The sequence below is a fragment of the Simochromis diagramma genome, unplaced genomic scaffold (assembly GCF_900408965.1).
Source record: "Simochromis diagramma unplaced genomic scaffold, fSimDia1.1 OVJJ01000682.1, whole genome shotgun sequence".
NCBI lineage: Eukaryota > Metazoa > Chordata > Actinopteri > Cichliformes > Cichlidae > Simochromis > Simochromis diagramma.
In genome coordinates, this window is record NW_024387359.1 from 3,717,459 (window position 1) to 3,743,166 (window position 25,708).

The window sequence follows — 25,708 nt, forward strand, 5'->3', positions numbered from 1 at the left end:
CTGCCACCTTTCTAGTGGCTCAAAGTAGTCTGGTCCCTTTCCTCTGACCTCTAAAAATCTGTTAACTGAATACGCTCTCCTTTCCTAACCATTATCTAAACCCTAGAGATGGTTGCGCAGGAAAATCCCAGTAGATGTGCAGTTTTTGAAATCCTTAGATGAGCCCATCTATAGCATAAACAACCATGACATTATCAAAGTAATGTCAATCGCCTTTCTTTACCTCTCCAAAGCTGGACCCAGCTGTAAATCTGGTAAGGATTATGCCTTAAAATCCCACTACAGGAATAGGAAAGATCCTGCACATGCCTCTGTATTTCCTACTGGCTTCTCACATTTGTAAGCATCAGTAATTTTGTATCTTGTTTTTACATCAGTAATAATGGATCTTTAATGTAATGTTCACTGACAACATGCACTTTACAAAGGGGCCAACAGAGGTGGAAGAAGTTTAATAATATTTCTAAAGATACAAAAATGATTCAATGACTTGAATGTTGTTGCATTTTCAGAAGTTTCTTTGCTCCTGCGTGAATTTTGCATGAGCAACAAATTTAAATTCTGCCACTGCCACGGGTGATTTTACAGATCACGGTGTATCCTAGGGGGAAAACGACTGAAAGGAGTAGACGACAAATATAACCCACAGCATTAAATGCCGTCAAGATTTGAAACAATGCTTAAAAATCTGTAAACAGGTGTGCATAAGCTAATGATTAATCTAAGAACACATTCAGCATTAAAGTAAGCAGAACAGCACTTTTCAGAGATTTCACTTTCGACGATGCCACCTCAGAAAATTTTATTTTTTCTAAAAAGGAAAGGGGAAAAAAAAAAAAAAAAAAAAAAAAAAAAAGCAGTAGAAAGAAGTCAAAAACAACCAAAAGGTGACACTTTGAGGCCAGAGCCTGCCTGTGCACCAAAAAGTCCTGCTTTTCTTTTTGGCAAAGTGAAACAGCAACACAAGCCTCTATTAAAGAGTGGTTGGACAGTGCTAAACAATGCAGGTTTGGAGAACAGGCCATCTCTGTGAAATAAGGGGATAAGAACAGAGAGTCAGGCTGGGTTCTTTGAACAGGAAACAAAAAGGAAGTCTAAGAGGCGGGTCGTCAGTCCACAGGTCGCTTTTCACTGTGTTTCTTTGTGAACTCCTCTGCGTTCTTCATGAATTTCGCACGGTCTTTAGTGTACTCCTCTGCCAGGTCAGCCCTCAGTGGATGCTCTGGCTGAGGCATGTTCACCATCGCAACCAGACACTGAATCACTGGCAGACAGAGGGAATGAGAAAAGAACATTTGTGAGCATATTTGGTACTTTTTGGAACAGATATAAGAAAGCAATAATAAGATGTGGATGTCCATTTTCACCTTGGCAGGTTTTCGTGGCTGGCTTCCAGTTCTCCACACTGATGATGGGCAGGCAGACCTGGCCCTTTTCATCAATGTTGGGGTGGTAGATTTTTGTCTTGAAGGTTATCTTAGGTGGCTTGAAAGGATACTCTGCAGGGAAGATGATCTCAATCCGAAATGCTCCTTTGTCATATGGAGGACAGTCCTTGAAGAAAATAAGTATGTGTTAATTTCAGGAAAATCGAAATAATATTTAGTCAACAATAATTACATAATTTAATTAATAATGCTCTTTGACTTTAAGATGACTTGGTGGGGGTCATTTTTATGTGCGCCTTTGATACTTCTAATAGTGAAAATTAAAAATGTTGCTAAAATGATTTCAGTGTTCTTCTCTAATAATGTTCTTCTTTTTTATACTTCTGAACATATTAAGGATGCCCCTCTCTACAGCATTAAACAGAACCAAAACTTGTGTCTGAGCGATCTGAAATTTGAGCCATTAGAGAAACAAAAGTGGGAAAAATGTATAGTTACATAGGGTCAATACTTACAGGAACAATAAGCCCTTGCCAGTTCAAAATATTAGATTCATCCACTTGAATGATTCGGAAATTCTTTATTCCAGAATCGCGAATGTCTTGAATCTCCTGAAACGAAACATAATTGATTGAAATTTGGTGCAAAATTATGCAGTGACAGAACAGGAAGAACAAACAGACAAATGCGTGAATGTATAACGTAGAGTAATCAGCCACAACATCTCCAAACTGGAAGCCAGAACCTACTAAAAGTGATCCAAGGAAGGAGAAATGGTGACTCGGCAGGTTCAGAAAGGGCAGTACTGGACCATGCCGTTTCAGCCCACAGAAAAACAGTCTTCAGCTGGCTAGGACAAAAATGTGTCAGCACACAAATTGCTGTGCATGACGCTGCACAAATGCAAACTGTCAGAACCTACAATGACCACATGAACAACACAGTGCTGACTTGGTCCCCAAATTTCCAAGATCTCAACCGAGACAAGCATTGTTGGGATGGGCACACACGGACACACACACACACACTGACTTAAGGTGTGTTCTTTTGGTGACATTAGGGTGAGCGCCACATTATGAGGTTGTGGTTTTAAACTTGTGGCTGATTGATGTCGATAAAACGTGAGGAAAAGTCAAGAAACCAGCTAAGAAATACAATCTGCTGGGTGTAGGTGATTCAGAGGAACTGTGTAATATGGCCCTGATGGACAGAGTCCCGTCAGACAGTAAACAGTTACATCACTTCCTCCACAATGACTCATACCCGCTCATTCCTCAGTTCAGATTACTATTCACACAATGCATTTTTCCTTCCAGGCTGTTCACATAAATACTGCAAAAACAATTATGGTGTTTTAAATTTTATTAACATCGGACAATGATGGCCTGTGTGAGACCTTCACCTCCACTAATACAGTTTTGCATACTTACAGGGCAGCAGTCATAGATTCATACTAATTAACAATAAATAAATGAATAAATAAATAAATTAAATTAAATAATGGGTTGCCAGACTGTGACCTTTGCAATGACATGTGTGTATGGCAAACAGACAGAGGTGGAGAACTCAGTTTTTTGCTATGAAGGCCTGTGATGTATGAAACACTCAAGGATTCATATAGACTAAGCTTTTTAACATAACCCTCAACAAATTAAAGAAAAAAAATTAAAAAACAAAAACCTGAAATAGCTTCAAACTTAAATGGGTATTGCATCTTTAAAATGTGCGTGTGCAGCAACATTGGCTGAGGACTAATGGTTCCATGATGGTTACTTTTAGTTATTTAAAAAAAAACAACAACAAAAAAACCAAAAAGTGTTTAATTTGTGACTTGTTAACCTTGTTTGCGGTTGACTGATTTCAGGTATAAAGCAAAGCAGTTGCAGAGAATATCAAGGAGCAGCCTTGTGATAACAGTCACCTTCAACCACCACAACCAGCTGTTAGCTGAACACTAGCACTAGCATTAGTTAAAAAAAAAAAAAAAAAAACCTGTTACAAAACAAATCTATCTGGTTACTCAGATCAAATATTTTTCATTCATATGGTCAAAAAGTCTGCCAGTATAAATTTCAGAAGAACATATAGGTGAGATAGACAAACAGGAGGAAGAAACTAGTAAATGTTATCAAACCACTGAGGTCCTACAGTTGCAAGTGATTGGCAGAAAGAAAGTGACAGTCATAATATTTTATACCGATCAGTTCAAGCTGTACATGCCCTACAGTCCCAGTCATTTCAGATAATTCTCTTGCAACAGTTTTAACTGAAAGCAAATAGTAGATATTTTCTAATTCCCAGTGGAATTTGGAATTTACGTGAACTGTAAAACTGAACTGTCAGGGGATTTCAGGAAGTCGTGACAGCACACTTCACCATTTTCTTTTTGGTATGAGGAAATGACTAACATACAGCAAATCAAAACTAAAACGAGTCAGAACAAAAGAAAGTATGAACGCCTGGCCAGCCACTACACTGTTTACAACATTAGCATACAATTCATTTTTTTCTCTCTTTAAAAATAAAAATCAATGTCTACAATAGCCACATTTTTCTACTTACTCTCTTAACTTACAGGAACAATTCTTTCCAATTGTTACACTTAATTCTTCATAATTTATTGACTACTCTATTTTGTTGCTGAAAAAAGCTGAAATAATAAAGGCATTACTCCTTCTGTTTGTTTTATATTGCGTTTGTTTACATGCAAGTACATGACAAAGTCAAAATAACTTTGTATACTGTTTTGTAAATAACTAACTCTTAATCCCCTAAACAAGAGAATAATGTCATATATATACTGTTTATTAAACGTATACGGCTCAGATGAGGTCTGACGTCACGTCCCAACCCCAAAGTCTCCATGTTTTCGCCTCCGCGGCTGCCTTCAGACGGCGAAAGCGGTTAAAACGAGCTGCTACAGTTTCCACCATGCTTGCCTATTAAACACCAGCTTGCTTTCCGACTTAAAGCCGTAGATGACAGTTTTATCTTAAAGCTTAATCACGCTCTGCTGGCATTTCAAATTAACAACTAAACCCCGAGTCACCGTCTATCGGCCGTCATTATCCTTTCGTTTTGTCAGACACTTGAGCGACAAACACCCGGACATTTTCTCTTTGCTCACGAATCTGTAGCTACACTCATAAAGTCGAAACCATTGTTTAAACCATGTCAAAGTTGCAGAAATCCAACAACTAAGATATTTTTCTTACCCTAGTTAGTCTCCGAGCCGAAGTCATTGTGGTACCGATTCCGTCTTCTCCTTCTTCTTCCTTTTTCTTTCCGCTCTACCTCGACTTCTTTTCAGTTTGTTTTAAAACGGATGACGGGCGGGATTCTGTTGCGTTACCGCCCTCTTTGGGCCCGGAGGGTTGCAGATTTTAACCAAATTTTTACCGCTTTGCTTTGGATATGTGTTCCTGTTTCCTTTTAGGTATCCCCATTTCTTTAAGACATCCTTTTAGAATAAAACTATTATATTTATCCATCTATTGTGTTAAGCTAGTCCAGTATTTAGTTCTGTTTAATTTATCTAATACATTCATTTAACCATGGCTCATTTAAAGGAGATGTGGAAAATCGATGCAAAACCGTTATAAAAAAAAACAAGCACACATGAATTATTTTGAAATTAAAAGACAATTAAAGAAAAAAAGATAATTTCCCCACATTTCACAGTGATGAAATGGTGAATGTCCTTTTATCAAAAAGTCTTTATGGATTTTTTAAAAAAGTGATTCTATTAAATTAAATTTTTTGTCACCTGTTTTGTCACCTTGCCTCTATGCACTGAATCATTACTTGTTATTAATCTCTGCCTCTCTTCCACAACACATCTTTTGTCCTGTTTTCCTCCCCTCACCATGAACCAGTTGTGGCAGATGGCCACCCCTCCCTGAGCCTGGTTCTGCTGGAGGTTTCTTCCTGTTAAAAGGGAGTTTTTTCTTCCCACTGTCACCACAGTTCTTGCTCATAGGGAGTCTTATGATTGTTGGGTAGGCAATATAAATTGCCTTGAGGCAACTGTTGCTGTAATTTGGTGCTGTATAAATAAAACTGAATTTAATTGAATTGACGATACAGTGACATAATAATGAAAATGCAAGAAAAAAAATCACAGAGTCTAAGAACATCCTACTCTCACTGGCTGTCAGAAATGTAATTTACTCATAATTCTCTAAATTACAACCTTTTAAGTGTGACTCACAGTGAGGAGCAGTTTTCTTTTCAGTCGCATCTTATGTCAGGTGACCTCAATCGTTCACATGTTAGGGTGGGTTAAGGGATCACGCTGATTTCACCTGAAACCACTAGTGGTTTTTTCACACCTTATGTGATGAGTCACATGATTAATAGTGGGTCAATTACCCCCTCCTAAGGGACACTACCAACTAAGATTTAAATATCTGTGACTCTCCACTTTTTAGCCTTGGATGAGAGGTGAAATGTCTTCAACAAAATTAAAGAAGTCCAGCTGTTTCTTTTTAAGGTCCTAAGATTCCTCTGGGCAGAAATACCTTGTTGATGCTACAGGTCAAAAGAGACAGGCCAGGCTGCTTTGAGTTCACAGGACGGACACAAAAATACAAATAACAACTTGTTATAACATAGGTATGCAGCAGATGACTCTTATTGTTTCACAGTAAGATCCACCATTGCTTGTCGTTGATAACTGTGAACAAACTCATCTGGAGCTATCACACATGACATGAAAGATGGTTATCGTGTTGCCATCTACTCATTTCTGAAGTCCCATTTTGAAACTTTGAGATGAGCCTTTCCAGCATCACAATCTCAGTATTAAAAAAAGAAGAGTTGATGGGAAATGGAATGGTTCTTATATAGCAAAATAATAAAATAATAAATTGCTATTACACAAAAGCACAAGGCAGCCCTTGTTCAACTTCCAATTTTTTATTCTTTATTTTTTTTAGAATAGAAAATTATATTTAAAAAATTAACAGAGAAATTTACAGTGATTACCTTTAAGAAACTCTAATGTTTCAGAACTTGCCTGAGAAAGATTTTGTCAAGTTTTTTTTTTTTTTTTTTTAAAATTTCCCTTTTGTATGTAGCTCCTAGGAAGAACAAGTTTACTCACCACCACTTCTGCGCTGGTGAGTAAACTTGTATGCCAGCCACACAGCCTAAGCAGATCCTGTGACCTCCCGACAGTGCTCTTGCCGACAGTCTGCATGTTCAAGATGGCCGCTTAAGTGGAGAATTTACACCTCTCCAGTAAAACTAATCCAGCAGCTAGTTGGCCGAACGACTTTTACCGTGGAATTACCCTAAGATACCAGCAACGTTTTCTTATGCGTTACATCTGAAGAGATAATAATTGTTGAGGTTCGACACATGGAGTAAAACATACTGGTAAGAAATTCGTTAACCCCCCCCCCATAGTTTGGTAGCCACATTAGCCAGCTAGCCTGTTCAGTAACAACTAACAGGCTAATTTTTAGCAACACCTGGCGTAATCGTGCTAATTTCAGTAGACGTACAACAGGCAGTCCAAAGGTGGCTCACCTTTAAACAGTTAGCCAGAGTTAGCTGTAAAAATAGGACTCTGGCTAACTGCTAAGTGGGGTTGTTAATGTGAAATGTAAGTGCTAATGTTACCTGCTAACGTTTCATATATGATGGGTTTGCTAGTTTTGTTTACCTTACTCGCTCTTATACTGCCTTTTTGGTTTGTGAAACTGTTTTAAATGAGAGCAAGAAAAATGTATGTAGTATGTGTTGTTTACGCCACAACCGATATTTGTAACTTCAGCTCTAAACAGCCATAGTGAATGTGTTTGTACTTCTTGTTTCATATTATTTGTCATTGCATTTTGCCAGTCTCATAAGCAATGAGCAGCAGAACGACATGAATTTTAAATGACAGAATACTTATCAAACCTCAGTTCAGAGGGTTGTTGAGACTTCATCCTTCCCTTAAATATTAAACCTTGTTGGAAAGAAAAGATAGTTACTGAATGACAGCAGCAAAAAGAGGCTCTCTAAGTAAGATCGGAAAAAGAAGTTCTTCCCACTTTGTGGGAAGCTTAGTGGAGTGAAAGAAAATTTTTCTTTTTTTCTAGCGTTCCAAACGTCAGCTTGTTACTGTAATTACTAGAAAAACATTTACTGAGAAAAAGCTGGTGGAATTCCTTAATTAAACCACGTGTTCAGAAAGCTCCAACGTGAAGAAAAGTGAAATTAGTATCTGCTCCTATCCACCACTGTTTAGTGAAAGATCTTCAGCAACACTACAGAAGATAAAATAAGATATGGAGACTATTAGCTTAGTCTGACAATGTTTAAAGCAAGCCATTCCTAGGGCTGGTTGGTTTGGACACTGAATTATTATAAACATTAATTATTTTTGTACCATCATCATGTCTGTTTTCTGCGACAGGAAAGGTTTCATAAAAGCACAGGGCTAAGCATAGTTCTGAGAATGTTGATATGTTTGATTTTCTTCATTGCAGCCACCACATACTCATTTAAAAAGCTTACAGAAACACTCACTGATTTACTAGCATAGTTAAACGTACAGAGGCACATACACAAGAACACACACCTAATCTACCTCACAGAAGATACAGTACTTACAGACCTATTTTCAAACATATAATATAGGGTATATAAATACAGTGAACACATTTAACTCTTTGGCAGATGTTGTATGAAGTTAAACTATTAAAAGCATTGCTATTTCTAAAAGGGAAACCAATGAGTAGTTCATTTTGAAAGACCAGTATTTTTTCTCTTTTAAGTATTTGTTATTATTTCTTGTCCAATTACTTGGTTAATCAATGGCATAGTCAATTAGTGAAACAATCAATAGCTGCATCCCTATTTATTTCCTTTTCTTTGTTCATGGACCTTTACTTTGAGAACTATGTAGTGATAAGCTTTATGAGTTAAGTTGAGACATTGAAGTTGTGGGAACTGCATTCTAGTACCAGTCTGTACCTTAGCACTACTGTGAATCATTCATACACGTATCCTTCTTGTGGTGTTTATGTTAAGTTACCCGAGGATTGTATATCACCTAGTTCTCCTTTCATTTATCGCTTCCGTCTGGTAAAAGTACAGCTGAACTACTACTACTTCTACTACTACTCTTCAGCTATAGACTATTGCGCTACACAAACGAGACATAGTTGTCATTAAGTAGTGTAAAAACCCACAAATCACAATGAGTAATAGTTGAGTGACATCAGAACTCACATGGTTCATATCATGTGATGGCTGTGAAACTGGTTTGTGTGAGGGTGACAATTCATAGTTGATACGGGTTTGTATACACTCTCAGCTTTTTGAATTCATGTTGGACTAAATTCTAAGTAAGATGGAGGCTTGCTCTGAAAACAATGACTTGTGTACTAAGGCTTGGCGATTGGATGAATGTATCAGCTATTGATGATAGGATTTTTGCTGATTGTTTTTACAAGAGCGATTTATTTATTTATTTGACCATGAATAAGTTTGCTAATAATGTTGGTTGAAGCTAAGAGTCAACAGAAAAAATAATAGCACTGTTTTAACAGCACCCTCTTCCAGCTTCCAGCAAATGCACCCTCCTCAGAGTGCGCACAAATGCAGCGATTCATTTACTCCAACTTATAACAGAAAGAAAGAAAGGCAGTAGCCTATGTTCAGAAAAGGAACCCCCACATTTTATTTAAATTAAAAACTCCACAATGCTGGGGAGGGAAACAAAGAGAAATTTGCTTCTTTTTTCCACCAATGGTTACAGGCTGTTCCAGTGTTTATCTGTCTTACACACTTCACCAAACAAAAAATACAAAATTAAACAAAAAGTTAAAAATCTCCGATAAAATGGTAAGTCTTTTGCCAATTTGGCGCATCTCAAGAAAATAAATAACTACATTAATTAATTCATAATCTAAAAAGTAGCTATATTAATACTGAAACAAACAAGAAAAGAAAGTAAAATATTCCCTCCAAACAAAACTTTCTAAATGTGCAAATAAGTTCGTGGATGATTGCTCTGCCCATCAAAAAGTCTGTGCCTGCGTGAATATATTGCCTAACGTCGGTTGGAAAATTTTTACATATCTCCCAACCTTATTTTGTTCATAATACAAGATAATTTGGTACAAGATTCAATGATGTACTAATTGATATTAAGATTAATGTCTTTGTCACCAGTGCTGTCTTTACTTCCTCCAGCCTGACACTCAGCTCTACACAGTAATGCCCCATCTCCTCAGTAGTTTGCATTAGGGCTGGGCCATATCATACCGTTCACGGTAATACCGGTATAATGTTGAGCAACGATAAGAAAATGAAATATCACTAGGGCTGCTCAATTAATCGAATTTTAATCACGATTACGATCTGGGCTTTCAACGATCATTAAAAATGACTGAGCCGATTATTAGCCCCTCCCTCATTTATCCGCGACACCTTAAAGGCCGGTCCGTGAAAATATTGTCGGGCATAAACTGGTCCGTGGCGCAAAAAAGGTTGGAGACCGCTGATTAAGAGGACCCGAGGGAAGCTCGGAAAGCTAAGCAGAAGTTATTTGGAGAGGAGAGTGACTGCCGTTGGTTGAAAAGAGAGGTAAAAAAAACTTCAGTGGTGTTGCACACTATTTTATATTATGTTTTAAAGTCATTGTTAACCCTTTAAAGCCGGTCAGAGCAGCATGCTCCGTTTTGTGTAACTATTTTTAAATCCCTGTAGAACCTGAACCATGTAAGCTAGCGCAATAATTTGTTTTGCATATGAAACCAGAGGAGTTGTACTTACATCTTATGCCATCAGCTTGTCCTCGGTCACGGTTTCCTTCCACATATAGCTTTGCAAAAATTGCATAAAAAACGCTTGCAGGAACAAAAACATAATATTCCAGAAACACGCTTTGCCGATCCGATCAGCTGTTCGTAACACTTCCCACAGTGAAACAGACGTCAACGCGAACTATCGCATGTCCGCCATTTCCTGGCCGATACCGGAAGTGACGTCATTTTCGCGGAAAATGTAGTTTTTTTTACTTGTAGGCCTTAAAAGCCTATACTGGTCATGTTTGACTTTTCTGAATAGTTTCTGGGATGCTTAGAACTCAAATTGCACTGCTGGAAATAGTTTATTTTGATGCACCTGCTGTTTTCTTTGCAAATTTGCATCATAGGATTGTTTTTTGTTTTTCCTGCAGTATATAAAAATTGGTGTATCTCCAAAATAAAACTATGAAGACACTCAAAATAAATTTCCTGTTGTTGTAAACTATTTTTTGCAACTTTTTTGTATTTAAAGTTTTGAGGGATAAACCTCTTAAATTTCTCCAAGTAGAAATATATGTAAAAAAAACAAAACAAAAACGATTTTCAATTTTTTCGTAGTTTATTGCACTTGTTTGCAATTAATGTAGTTACTATGAACTTAATGCATACATATTATTAAAATATGGGCTATAACAGTTGTATTGATGTATAGCAACTTGAAATGCTCTCACAAATGGCACTACAACATGTAAAAAAAATAATATAAGCTCTGGCGGACTTGGTTCTATGGTAGGTCTTAAAGGGTTAAATAAATAAATATCGTCAAATAATCGTGATCTCAATTTCAGTGAAAATAATCGTGATTATCATTTTTGCCATAATCGAGCAGCCCTACACAAAACTCTACGTCCAGATGAACAGAATCAACTTTTGGAGATTAATTGTTATGGTTTTCCATTGACTGTTTTGTGTTAATCTCTGGGTTGTAAAGCATTGTTCTTTTTCTGTTAGCCACTTTGATTCTTTTTCCTTATTTATACTTGCTTTTCTTTTTTTTTTATTTGTTACCAGAGGGGATCTCCTAAAGAGGAATATCTAAATTTTCACTGCAACATAATTACGGAATTTTAGTGTTATATGAAACTTTGCTTATTTAACACTAATGGAACACAGTTATTGCTGTGTCTTAAGCTGATAAAGATTATAATGTCAGAGATTTCTGCTTCTTCACCTCCAAACAACAGCATTATCAGCTCATTTTAGCCACTTCACACTATCGTCATGTCACTTTGTGCAGAGTACTGACAATCTGCCACTAAATGGGATGATCCCTGCTAAAGATGTTCATTTGCAGCTCAGCGTCATGTGCATTTGCACTTTTGTTGTCTTTACCGAGGTCCTTGACTGGTGTAGTAAATGTTTACTAAGCTGTGGTTGGCATGTTAAGTGGATTTTTACTCCACCACCCAAACACCAAAGAACCTGAAAAACAATCCAACATTTGAAGTAATCCTTTCTTCACCCAACAGACCTGTTTTTGTTTTTCTTTTCAGAAACTGTAGGGCATAAAAAGCCTCTTTCCTTTAGTGCAGCATGGACAGCTTCTTCAAGGCAGCTGTATGTGATCTGGACAAGCTGCTAGATGACTTTGAACTCAATAGTGGTAAGACCAGTCACACATCACATGGACAGTAACATCTGATAAGGGATAGACATGATTCATTGTTAATGGATTTATTCGTTTTATAGTTTATCTCAGTAAAGATATAACAACTGACAACACAAGTAACAAAGAATGTGTATGGAATTATTATATTATACTATTATAAGTCACGTGCGAGAAAAAACATAATCTGAGCAAATAATTTCATTTCACAGGTGCAATTAAATTCCCTGTGTTTAAATTCAATAACTCACATGCGTAGAACTTAGCAGCCATGCACAGAAAGAAGCCATCGCGAACACAAGAGTGACTGCTTTGAGTCTGCAGCAGTTTCATACTCTCGTGGGTAGTCCTCGGCAGGATTGGACTGACTTTTGACTGTTTGGAGGCGGAGCCCAAAGGAAGTGTGTGCCCTATCCGGTTGTTCAGTCTGACGTCACTAGCCGTGTCTGGACCTAAACTCCGCTGCAGGTCCATATATCAAACGATCACTATGGCATTACTGAGAGTTGAAAAACTGTCTAAAGTCTTTCATCTTTAATAAAATGATCAGCGTTCTGCTCTACCAGGTGTAACAATTGAGTTTAACATCCAGGCATCCATGAAAACGGAATTTATGACATTTAACGGACATTTAACGGAGTTAGAAGTTAGCAGGGAGTTAGCTCGCTAGCTTCTATCTAAATACAATATAGCATGTCTTGACTGCGGAGTTTTGGAAACAAATTAAAACGTACAGCTCTGCTATCACTTCCAGCATAAATGAAGACAGAAAACTAAACAGCAGGGACGTTTGTAGGGTTACTGAAGTTGGGCTAGCTGGTATATAATGATGTGCTACGTGACTGCTAGCGACACAGCTGTGTTAGCATAATATAAACAAGCTAACTTTTTCCCACTCGATAAAAGTTAATGTGAGTGTTCTCGGTGGTCAGGAACAAATGTAATCGCATGGCAGGATGCTGTAAAAGGACCAAACTTCAGCTAGGAGAACAACTGAGATAATCCATCCACAATACGAGGTTAGTCATTCATATACTGCTGCATAGGCTGGGCTGTAGTTACATCTTAAGGTTTTAAAAACTGATCTTAAATAAATGATTAGCAGTGATAAAAGCCGAGGGAGGTCAACAGTGATCACTGACTGTTTTAGGATCTTTTTGAGATTAAATAGAAGAAAATACTAGGGGTGCAACAATACACAAAATTCACGGTTCGGTTCGGTTCGATACTTTGGTGTCACGGTTCGATATTTTTTCGATACAAAAAAAGTGTTCATGCCTTTTTAATTTGTCATTTATTACATTTTCACGGCACATTCCGCACCACATCTCTGTGCGTTCATCATTTGTTTGAAGCCAGCTCACCTCCTGCAACTACTTTTCCGAGAATACGTGCTTCTTTTGTGGTTCGGACTCCTTCTGACATTTCTTTGGAGGTGGAGGAACATCACAGTAATTGCTTAAAGGAGCTTGCTTCTTCGACATCTTTAAGAGTTCTAAACAAATGTCTGTCCTCCTCCTGAAAATCTTATGTATGCAAACACGCGTTGCAACTTCTTATCTTGTGCCCGTTTTTTATTTTGACAGCGAATGCGCACCTGCGGACCACTTATGTGCAGCCCTGGTTATTTCGCTTGTCATATTGCAGCCACAGAAATTCTTTTGTCCATGAAACCATAAAGCTGCACTTTCTTTTTGCCTTATAGTCTGATTTGTCATAACTTTTCCGTTTTGTGGTAAGCTTTTCTTTGGCTGTCACTTCTTCACCCTGACCTGTCTTATTTGGCTCAGCAGAACTAAAATATTGTGGCGAGCTCAGACAAGGAGGAGACGGAGGTATCGTTTGGTCTTGCTTCCCGTGAGCTAGCCAGGGAGCACAGCCGTTTATTGACATCTGCAGAAGAACACTGCCGCTAGTTAACTGCTCAGCGCGGCAACCGCACAGCAACAACAACAACACACCAGGCGCCCTCTGACCCCGGAAGGACACACCGTCGCAGCGAGAGGGCGTCACCCGTCACTATGGCAACATAAACAAAACATAACTGTACAAACAGAACCCCGAACAGCCCTGACCCGCTACAATATATATCCTGCTGCTTTTACACACGCACTCACATAACGCTCAGCGATTCTCTGCGCGATCAACCTCTCACATGTTTAAGCTTGCTGCGGGAGATTTCACTTGTCATGTTTGCATAGTAAGCTAACGATTGATAAGACGATGTCAGAGGAATTGGTGTGCAACTTATCATCACTCACCAATCAGTGCTGTCGCTCTCTATACACAGTTCGCGCGATTGCAAAGTGAAAGCAAAAAACAAGCGCAAATTCAAACGCAATTTCAATATGTCACATATTGGCAGTGGCTCACCGATGCCAATGACATAATTACCCAGCTACATTTCCGAAAGAATGCAAAAGCATTGACATATATTTTTCCTTCCTACGATAGCCCGCCGGGCAAGGCAGAGATAGATTTTGGTAGCCCCACTGGAAAAATCGCTAGCCCCGGGACGTCGGGCAGGCGATTTTGCGAGCCCTGTATCTGATTGAGGAATCACTCATCTTTGGAAAAGAGAGTTTATTACAGAGAAATGGCTCTTTCCAAAATAAAAGCTATACTATACGCTTCTTCTGGGCTATATTCTCAGCAGCATATTAAACATATCAGGTCCCCATAAGGAGAATCATGTGCTAACGGCTGTCTAAATGACTCGGGTAAAGTTTGTAGCATGCGTGCTTGTTGTTTTTGTCTGCTTCCACTTGTCTTTGCACTAGGATGATGTCGGTGTAAATGTGCAGTCATATTTGTTGTGTTCCCACTAGTGCTGTCAGCGTAAATCTCGTTGAAATGACGTTAACGCCACAACACGGCAAATCTCCGTTAACGAGCTACCCCGGATCGCCTGTGCATGGGGCTGGACGGCCAACACGTTAACAAGCTAACTGCGCTAACACACTAGCTCCCACCCATGTAATTGAGCATTGCGTGGCACATCCAACATACTGTTTTACTTTAGTCCATGACGCGCTTACCTTCAGGGTCATACGTCACATGAAAACCAAAATAGTTCCAAACGCCAGATCTGAATGAGGGTGGGGGAGGTTCAATTTGCCATGTTGCAAGGAGAGCTTAACTTCTGTCTCGCTAGCTTGCCCTGCTCAGTGAATCTGCGTTCGACTACTCCGCCTAGGCTGCACTGTCAAGCGCAGATCCACTGAGCGCTCAACACAGACACCATCGTCAGAAGGAAAGTTGATAAAATAAATTAAAAATTTATTTTGTATTGTTCGATACATATGGGTACCGAACCGAAAGCACTGTATCGAACGGTTCAATATCGATACGAGTATCGTTGCACCCCTAGAAAATACATAACATTAAACATGTTAACAACACAAAAGCCATATTAAACGCAGACTACTTTAGGCCCAGAAGTAGGATTCGTCACGTCATCACTGAACAATCGGATAGGTAATTTTGATGCTCAGTTCCGGTTTCGGCATTAAACTGAGTTACACTGTAGCAGCAACAGAAGCATTGTTTAAAACTGTACTTCTTTACAATTTGGAAAATAAAGTTTGCCAAATTAATTATCAACAGTTGTTGATTGCTGGGTAGCAGTAAAAATACTGACAACTGTCACTGAATTACTTTGATGCTAAAGAAAATCCTTTAAACCAGAGGATTAAGGAACTTTTGAAGCTATGGCAGTGCTGTTGTCCCAATGTGTTGTACAGTACTCCATAGCTTTTATGATTTAAAAAAACAACAGCAAAAAAACCCTAACTCGTAACGAGAACCAGGAAAGGGAGTGAGAAATTAGAACTTTCGCTAAAATACATACATTTAAAAAAGTTGCTCAATCTGCAGCCAACACATGTAACTGTACATACCATAAGTTGGAGTGTTTCACAATGTGCCCTAGATTTCTGCGGTTTTAGCATTTTTTTTCTCCCCAGTGTTAAAGTGAAGCCAGTGATAAAAAGTCAACAAATCCTCAATACAGATGTGTATCAAAGATCAAGTCTTTCATACTGATTTTTGATTTATTTAACAACTGATAACACAAGGAACTGATGTTTTTGTTTATCATACAGCAGATTAATGGGACAGCAGTGCAGAGACTTGCATTAGAATCTTCTGCTTTTAAACATTTCTTCAGCATTAAAGTAATTCAGTGACAGTTGTCAGTATTTTCACTGCTAAGAGCAACCAACTAACTTTTGTTTTTGTGAGCACTGCTCAGAAGCGGCAAAACAGAGTAAATCAGACAATCTTTACATCTTGGGAAACAAGATATCTAAAAGAGATGATGTTAAAAAAAACACCACATTTTGTATAACTTCTTGGTCTGTGTTACAAAAAACTAGCAACCTTTGTCACACCAAGGGGTCAGTCGTCCCATTAGGTGGGGGGAAAAAAAAAAAATCTGCAGCCTTCCCTGTGGTCAACAACAGACACACATTTTGCCCCTATCGTGGACTAAACCAATCAGAGATAGTCAGGGGCGGGACCTCTCTGATTGGCCGTGGTCCAGTTGAAAGTGCAGGTGGAAGTGGGAGGTGAGTAGCTTGAATAAAGCGATATCAAATCATTAAATCCTGAATCGACTTTTAAATATAACTGTGTTTTGCCAGAAACGCCAGATTCTCAGATTAAAGCTCACAAAACCATTTCAACAACAACCAAACAGCAAATGAGAGCAGGTACACGGATTCCACACAAAGACGTAAACACAGAACGGACCAACGCATCAGAATCAGCTTTGTCTTTCTCGGCTTTCTCACCCGACGGCCTGTAGACGGACACGCTGTTGGAGCTTAGCGGTTCTGATGCGTCCGGTCCGCGCTGTGTTTACGTCTTTTTGCGCTGATTCTGAGCTGCAGGTTTTGTCTCTCTCCAACCAAAATTCACCGAGCCAGCAGCAAAAGAAGCAGCAAACTGCGCTTCACATTTGATCAATGTCGTCATGAATTTTGCTGTTTTGCTTCCACGACAATTAAAATCACACTTCATGCACAGCTAGCTCTCTCTCTATCTCTCTATACTTCAAGAACAGTTTCCCGTCTCCAGTCTCTGTTTTCTGTATTATTCATTCGCTTATTACCCACCAGTCTACCGTTGTTTACAGCGCTGTGGCTGCTGTCTTTTTCTTTTCTTTTTTTTCACTTAAATGACCTCGGACAAGAAAGCCTATTTTTTCTGTTGTTCAATACTGAAGAAATTTAAACTTTATATGCAGAACATTGTAGAATATTTTTAAGGTTATCTGCTATAAAATGCCAGACCAGGGAAAATCTCCTTCATGTTTTTCTGTGTTTTATTCTCAGTTACTTTCACACAAAGGCATCTGCTGTGATGTTCACAATTCTGAAGAAGTCAGTACTGATAAATGATCAGAATTATAATATTTCTGACTGTCTGAGGCTAAGTTGAATCGAATCGGGACTTTGAAAACCGGAATCGAATGGATTATAGAAATCAGTGATGATACCCAGCCCTAGTGAGCAGCCTAGGCACGACAGAAGTGGATGTAGCTGTAATAGGAAAAGAACTATTGCTAACTTTTCTGTTAAGTTAAGGCCTGATCCTTCTGAAATTCATAGCCAGTGCTCTGACACGGTGTCATCAATCTTTGAATGCTGAAAAAGCACAGTGTATCCAGAAAAACACATTATATTATATAAATTATTATAAAATTTGTGTACGCCTAACTTTTGTGCCGGTACACCTAACTTTTTAAAGTTAGGCGTACCGGTACGCCCATGGCAAAAAGTTAGTCTAGAGCCCTGACATGCATACGTACACATTTATCAGTGTACCTACAGACAAATATTTTCTCTTATCAGCAACATGTTGATATTTTCATTCTATACAATAGTGCCCAGTGACTTCTTTTTTTGGCCAGGCAGTGCATATAGCAGAATATATATAGCAGAATCTCTGTCAGGTCTGGAAGCCAGGAAGGAAAACTCTCACTCAGGCAAAGCCGTGTCCCATCTGGAGACACCGGATTTTATACTCAAACCTGTGATTCAATGATACTTCGTCAAACATCCAAGGTTTAGCCAAAAATGGTGTTTCTTCTAGAACTAACAACAACTGCAGTGTGTTTGTACTCTTAGCACATTTAAATAAGTTTTACACATTTGTCTTTATGAAGACAAATGGCTGTCTTCATTTGTCATGTTACTGGCATGCAATAGTCTGTTTACTGGAGGGTCACAGGATGCCTAAGTAACCAAATTACTTCATTAGAACTTAGTATTTTTTGCAGTTAGTAAATATAACCATGTATTTGTATTTTAGCACTCATGGTTCGGATAGCAGCACAACTTTGACCCCAGAACCACATTACCAGATTGGGGGGAAAAAAACACCAAAAAAAATCTAGCAAAACAGAATTGACGGTGCCAGTGTATCAAAAGTACAGCTCAAGTGTAATTGAATTAACTGTTTTCCTTTTTTTGGATTGCAGAGGAACACGAAGGCAGGCCTTTTTCCCTGAAGCCCTCTGTGTACCCCTTCTCCTCACTTGGCCCTCAGTGTTCACCTACAGAGCTGTCCCCAAATCCACCAAGCCTCCCGGACCTTAATTCTCTTCATTATGGATTGACACCCAGCTGTCCTGATGGTTCTGCCAGTCATAACCATAACCGCAGCATTGATAGAGAGGTCAAAGGTCAGCCTCTCACTGGTGTGGACCTTCTGTTGTCTGTGGATCGCAGGTCAGCCAAAAGCTCTACCCCTCCCTGTCCAGACAGAGCTTTGAAACCTGTCTGCGACCTTGTGAATGACACAAGCTCAGCCATTCTGGTCAGGTCCAGTAGCCACGATGCCTTCAGTAAGCTGGACATTGTGGAAAAGCAAATGGAGGAAGAGGAAGCACTGCTTGTGGATTTTAACAGCCCCGAAGTAGGACAAGAGCAAGAGGTTGCATGCCATAGTCGAGACACCCAAAAAGAGCAAACCCTTGTAGGGAATGGAGAGGTACTGTTGAGTCTAGATTTACATCAGCAGAGTGGTGGATACTCTGCCTCACTCAGTCTGCTTGATGTCATTCTCCCCGCAGCAGTGGAAAGGAGCTGTGATCCTGCAGATCATTCACTATCTTCAGTAGCTACTGACTTAGCTAATAAAGAGGAGGGGGACAGTGAAGGGGGGGATATCTCTGACCAAGTAGTTGAGAACTCTGTGGAACAGAGTGATCTGGATCCTGTTGATGGTGTTAAAAAAACTAGAACAATCAAAGTTAGTAAAGAGAATGAGTCTCATGAAGTCTTGGATGAATGTGAAGCAGAGTGTCTTCCAGGTCAGGAATCCAAAGCCTCACACAGCAAGCCGGTAGCCCTGTCATGTTTACCCATAGCTGTGTCCATGTGCGGCGCTCTTGTGAACCCAAAGACCACAGAAGATGATTCAGGGGAAGCTGAGCTATGCATTGATGCAGATGTGTCTGAGAGCACAGAGGCAGAATCCCTGTCAGGCCTGGAAGCCAAGGAGGAAGAGTCCCATTCGGAGGCACCCGCTTCCCACCCGGAGGCACCCGCTTCCCACCCGGAGGCACCCGCTTCCCACCCGGAGGCACCCGCTTCCCACCCGGAGGCACCCGCTTCCCACCCGGAGGCACCCGCTTCCCACCCGGAGGCACCCGCTTTACCTGCTTTTGTGGTCCAGGAGGTTGCAGAGGGCAGACAGTCTCCAGAGGGGCAACAACAGATTTTTCTTGAAGCTTCTACAGATCTTACCTCCACCAATTGTTCAGAAACCAGCCTAGTAGATCCTCCAGAGTTTGGTTTCGAGTACCTGCCTGAGAGCGACCAGGCTGAGCTGCTGGTTACAGATGAGGAGTTGGATGCTTTCCTGCAAGCACATGCTGAAGCAGAACAGGGTGTTTCTTATCCTGAATGTCTCCCAGAATCAAACAGGGCTCCAGAGGAAGGGCTTGTAAAACAGGACTTAGGTCTACCTTTTCCAGAAAGTGATCAAGCAATATGTGTATCTGCAGAGGGGAGCATTAACCCTGGTGCTCTACCAGTATCAGAGGACTCTTGCAGACCTTGGCAAGACTATTCTTCTGGGGTAAGCTCTCTGACCAGCAACACTTTCCAGTCCCAGCACAGCAGTAGCCCTGATCTACAACCCTCCTATGGAGGTGCAAGACCTAAACAGCTGCACTGCCAAACTGCAAGATCTCCAGCAACAGGAGAAGAGGAAGAGGGGGAGCTGGCTCAGATGTTAAGTGCTTCTACAACAGTGCCAAGTACTGCAGAGGATGGAAAACGTTCACCAATAAACTCCAGTATTACAGATGAGCATTCCATCAACTTTAGGGATTCTAACCCTTCATATGCAACTCAGGAGGATCAGGATTACAGTGTGGTGTATGATGAACTGTCAGAACCCCCACCTTACCCTGGGGAGTTTACCACAGACAGTGCCAAGGCAGTGAGCTGCAAAAGGGAGGGAGTGGAGGAGCTAGGGAACAGACAGCCTGCTTGGGTGCCAGACTCTGAAGCTCCCAACTGTATGAAGTGCAATCAGAAGTTCACTTTTACCAAAAGGCGGCATCACTGTCGTGCCTGTGGGAAGGTATGTTAGTCACTGAATAGAATGTATTTTACACTTGAATATTAGATTGTGTCAGCATCATTGTCAGCTGTAAATACAGTGTGGCTGCAATTAATGGTTGTTGTGACATGTTGTCAAATGGCTTTTTTCTCTGGCTGGCCGTTAAAAAAAAATCCAGTGGCTTTCAGTGAGAAAGAGTCACATTCATTAATTTAGAGCCACATAAATTTTGTGGGGTGTGTTTTTTTTTTTTTGTTTTTTTTTGCCAACACAAGTCATTCCTTTTTTGCCCGTTAAGGCCCTTGGCCTAATCTGATTTCAGGGTCAACTTTATCCTGTATTATGATACCAGAGTTTTGTTTTAATTATACCAATAACCACAGTCAGCCTTGAGGAGTCCATATTGGTTGATCCCTAATGTATAACCAACTGTTACTTTCCACAATAACAGTGGCTCCATAGTGTTAACGAATAGTTATGTCTATAACTTCTGTTCCCTGAAGGAGAGGAACGAGGTACAACACATAAGTATGAGTTATCACGCCCTCGCGTGTCCTGGCTGAAGAAACCTTTATTCACGCCTTTAAGGCAGATGACGTGTGATGACACGCGCACAGCCCCGCCTGCACATATCGCCGCTGTCATCACAGTCATCCCTCAGTTCAGTAGCCGCTCTTCACAGAGCCAAACTGCTCAGTGGGGCCACCTTGTGTTGTACCTTGTTCCTCTCCTTCAGGGAACAGAAGTTATAGACATAACTATTAATTCCCTTTCAGTTGATTCACTCGGTACAACACATAAGTATGGGACATATATACATGCCCCGCAGAGCAGCCACCGAACCGGAATCGGACCACCACCACCTTAGTGAGCGATAGATCCAGCAGAAAGGACAGTATGAGCCACCGAAGGGGCTATAACGTCCAACCGATAAAACCGCACAAAAGTGTGCGGTGATGCCCAACTAGCTGCCGCACAAACATCAGCTTATAGGCACCCCTTTGAAAAGAGCCCATGAGGTTGGCATCCCCCTGGTGGAATGAGCTCTCACCCCCTGGGGCAAAGCAAGACCTTTGGCGCCGTATGCTAGTGAGATAGCTTCTATAATCCAGTGTTTAGACAGAACTCTACCTCTATTTGGATTAGTGAAGCAGACAAACAGCTGGTCACAGGCATCGCACATTCTGAGTGCGCTCAATGTAGGTGCGTGGCACACGCACTGGACAAAGAGAATGCATCCTCCTCTGCTCCTCAGATGCAAAAGGAGGGGAGCAAAAGTATGGGCTCAAAATGTGGTCATAAATATTTTGTACTTGTAAATCAGTTTTGTACTTGTAAATCAGTTTTGTACTTGTAAATCAGGATTTGTATGTGTAAAAAGAATTTGTGTGTGTGTAAAAAAGATTTGTATATGTAAAAAAGATTTGTGCGTGCGTAAAAAAGATTTGTATGTGTAAAAAAGATTTGTGCATGCGTAAAAAAGATTTGTGTGTGGACTTAGCCAAAAAAAACCCTGCAAGTTACAACTACGAATTTTGACCCTATTTTTCTTCCTTTCATCTGATTGGTCAATGTCATGTCAATCACAAATGTAACAATCCAATCAGAGAACAGATGGGTTTGGCTGTCGGAGGGGCGCTTTTTTTGAACTGCAGGTCTTTGAAGGGAATAAATGCCCTTTTACATGCCAACCCAGCGTTTTCCTTCATCGCCACGAAGGAAAACAGTCTGTGGTCGTCCGAGTTTGGTGATTTTTGTGTCACAGGACTACGTGTTTAATACAGGGACTTCCACAGCCTTTTCAACAGCGCTGCGGACGCAGGGGGGGGCAGTGTTTTGGAAATGACAGTCTTCATTACAAAGCTTTCTTCGTTATGAATTAGCATACATGTTTTTATTGAACATTTGAAGAACTAGCAAAAAAACCCCCACAAACTCTTGTAGTTCACATAAAGTCAGAGATAAAAACGACAAGGAGCAGGTGCATCTAGTACAGGTAGAGCTGCTGCAAAAACCCACAGAGCTCAGCAGCCAGCAACAAATTCTGGATCCTTTGCTTTTAGTTAGCAATTAGCATTAGCAGCACATCCTGCGTCCGATGTGAAAGGACTTTTATGCTGCGCACTGTGACTCACAGCAATGGTCCCGGGTCAGCCCTGATGTTGTGTTAAACTAATCCTAAAGTAATAATGGTATTTCTAACCACTGATATACCACAACTTTATCCTTTCAACAGCTGCTGAAAGTAAGGGGACCTAACTGCTATCGGATATTTATATAGAGATTACCCTTCAAGGACCTGCAGTTCAAAAAAGTGCCCCTCCGACAGCCAAACCCATCTGTTCTCTGATTGGATTGTTTAATTTGTGATTGACATGACATTGACCAATCAGCTTAAAGGAAGAAAAATAGGGTCAAAATTCGTACTTGTAACTTGTAGGGGTTTTTTTGGGCTAAGTCCACACACAAATCTTTTTTACGCACGCACAAATCTTTTTTACACATACAAATCGTTTTTACGCACGCACAAATCTTTTTTACACATACAAATCTTTTTTACGCACGCACAAATCTTTTTTACAAGTACAAAATATTTATGACCACATTTTGAGCCCATACAAAAGCTCAGCAACTCAAACTCTAGATCGATTGTTGCAAACCAATCTCCCTGGCCGAATGCATTCAAGAGCTGTCTTGAACTTGTACATTCGTAGGTACATTTAAGACTCGCAGCTTGACCCGGAACTGCAACCAGTAACCCATGGCAACGGTTTGCAGCACCCACGGAGAGGGGGCGCAAGTGCGCCACTGAGGGAAGTGAACAACCAGACCCACTGTCTGCGGGGCATTGTCGCCCCCCAGTGTGTCTGCAGGAGAATGCATCACCTGCCTGACCTGGCTCATTCTGCCTGCAGGCTGAGCATTTGTGATTGTTTGAGAATAAACAACACTCTTTATTGATTGTAACATGGGAACATGTACATTCATACATTTTGTTGGAGGCACCTAACCTGGGGCAGAACAATGAAAAACAGCGGGAATTTTATGTGCAGGGGGTTTGTGCTTGGGAGACAGTGTTAGGAAAGTGCAGCGCCTTCTGGGGCTGACAACCTGAACAGAACTTAAGCAGCACCTCTTGGGCGGCAACAGAGGGGTAAAAGCAGCGTCTACCTGCCGCTTGACCCCTTCTCCACTCGAAACCAGAGCTAGGAGGGTTGAGGATTCTTCCTCCTGGGCATTGGGTCCCGCCAGGGGCCCGAGGGTTGGCCTTTGCTACAGGCCGACTGGCATGGAGCTCGGGCCGGAGGATGTGCTCCCGCTGGCGGCACACCCACTGCAGCAGTGAGCGCCGATCTCTTGCCAGTCTGCAGAGGAGCGGCGGGCCTGTGAGAGCTAGCTGTGGGTTTGGGCTTCGCCTGACGTGTGGGAATGATGTCGTGCAGAGCTTCAGTCTGCTTCTTCCTCAGATCGAATCTAGCCCGAATGGCTTCAAGTGAATGTCCGAATAACCCAGCTGCAGACACTGGTGCATCCAGATATACAGCTCTGTCTCTATCCGGGACATCAGAGAGGGTCAGCCACAGGTTCCTCTGTGCCACTACTGATGAAGCCATCCCTCTGCCTAGGGAGAGCGCTGCACAGCGGGACGCACAGAGGATGTAATCTGTGGCAACTCTGACCTCGTTAAAAAGAGGTGCCAGCGGGCTGTCATCGGGAACCAGCCATCCGAGCTCCGCCAGGCACTTTGCCTGGTACATCTGGAGCATGGTGATGGAGCTCATGGCGCGAGCAGTGCAGGCCTGTGCCCGATAAATCTTCTCCAGCTGCGAAGCAGAGAATCTGCAGTGCTTGGACGGCAGAGTTGCGGGGCCGCTGACACCATGGTTATGGGACAGGGCCAGATAAGCAGCCAAGGACCAACTCCATGTACTGTCCATAGCCGGGCACAGTGACGCGGACAGACAGAGGTTTGTCCCATGATGCTGTTAGCTTGCAGACAAAGTCTGGGAACATGGGAAGGCAGTTTATGGCCGTTGCGGGCTCCGGTGGGAGGAAAAAACCAACGAACTGTGACGGCTTCTGAGCTGGAGGAGGAGAGGACCAGTCCACCTACAGCTTCTCAACAGTACGGCGAAATGGGGAGAAAAGACAGGTGTCATCGTGGCCGACCAGCGCAACAGCAGTGGCGGCACATTGGGCCGACAATGAGCTCTCCTGCTCATCCTCCGACAAACCATGGATGTCCAGGCCGATGTCCAGCACGTGATCGTCTTCCTGGGGAGCGCTGGCGTGCTCAACCCAAGCTGAAGCCCGTCAGCGCTCCTGCATGGTTTAGGCTCGTCATCGGCTAACTTGTCAACATATTCCATGTGGTCAGCCCAGCTAATTGCCCGGACATCGACTGGATAATTCTCGTCTTCGAACTCGGACGAAGCCGGGGCTCCAGACTCGGAAAGGAGAGGGTCATGCCGTGCAACAGCAGAGCGTCCCAGCACTATTTCCACAAACGCCACCGCGTGTTTCCAGGATCGAGCGCCGGAGCTAGCGACAAAACGCACAGGCTTCAGGCTCCGTCAACGCTCTCCTAGCGTGGATGATCCCCAGGCAGACAGGGCAGGCATTGTGCTGGTCGCTGTCTGTGCAAAGAGAAACCGCATCCCTGAAGACGGGGGCGAACAGAAGATTTCTGCTTTGCTCGCATCAGTTTGGAGTCCATTCCAAAACGCAAAGCCAAACGCTGCACGGGAAAACTCGAAATTAGCGCTCCGCGGGCAGCCTACGGACCAACTGCGTGGTGGAGGTTGACACCAACAGGGGCAGTTAAGCTAAGTTCAAGTCGGCAGACAGTGGAGCTAACTAGTAGCAGCTAGCTAGCCCAACTCAGCAGAGGTGTTCTCAGCGAGGTGAAGAGCATAAGAACTGAAGCATGACTGTGATGACAGCGGTTATATGTGCAGGCGGGTCCGTGCGCGTGTAATCACATGTCATCCGCCTTAAAGGCGTGAATAAAGGTTTCTTCAGCAAGGACACGCAAGGGCGTGATATCCCATACTTGGGTGTTGTACCGAGTGAATCAACTGAAAGGGAACACCAGTGCCTAGCATGCGAAGGTATCACTTTCAAAACTGGGAGGTGATGCAAATTCCAGGATGGGTTGCGTCAGGAAGGGCATTTGGCCTAAAATTTATACAAGTTCAGACATGCAGATCTATTCACTGTGGCAACCCCTTGCAAATAGCAGCTGAAAGAAGTCAACTTCTGCAGTAATAGCAAAGCAAAGTGTAATTAGTCAGCCACTAGCCGCACAGCATTTACCTGACTTCGGTAGC

General features: G+C 41.6%; 2 protein-coding genes across 4 annotated transcripts in view; one reads left to right on the forward strand and one right to left on the reverse strand.

Annotated features, from left to right (window-relative positions):
• Positions 1-430: 430 nt before the first annotated feature.
• Positions 431-4,731, reverse strand: LOC120718741 (ubiquitin-conjugating enzyme E2 L3-like). The gene is made up of 4 exons (XM_040007413.1): positions 4,604-4,731; positions 1,904-1,999; positions 1,368-1,554; positions 431-1,264 (listed from the first exon to the last, which is right to left on the reverse strand). Exons 1-4 carry the CDS (start codon positions 4,628-4,630, stop codon positions 1,110-1,112), a joined length of 465 nt encoding a protein of 154 aa, XP_039863347.1. The 5' UTR covers positions 4,631-4,731; the 3' UTR covers positions 431-1,109.
• Positions 4,732-6,520: 1,789 nt separating this feature from the next.
• The window catches only part of zfyve16 (zinc finger, FYVE domain containing 16), a 41,068-nt gene continuing 21,880 nt past the window's right edge, over positions 6,521-25,708 (forward strand). For 2 of the 3 annotated variants that reach the window (XM_040007405.1, XM_040007407.1), the window contains exons 1-4: positions 6,521-6,767; positions 11,689-11,798; positions 18,286-19,328; positions 19,413-20,399. In XM_040007405.1, the coding sequence (XP_039863339.1) occupies positions 11,729-11,798; positions 18,286-19,328; positions 19,413-20,399 (2,100 nt within the window). In that variant the 5' untranslated portion in view covers positions 6,521-6,767; positions 11,689-11,728. The remainder of the gene's footprint in view (positions 6,768-11,688; positions 11,799-18,285; positions 19,329-19,412; positions 20,400-25,708) is intronic. The other variant, XM_040007406.1, reaches the window with a different exon arrangement.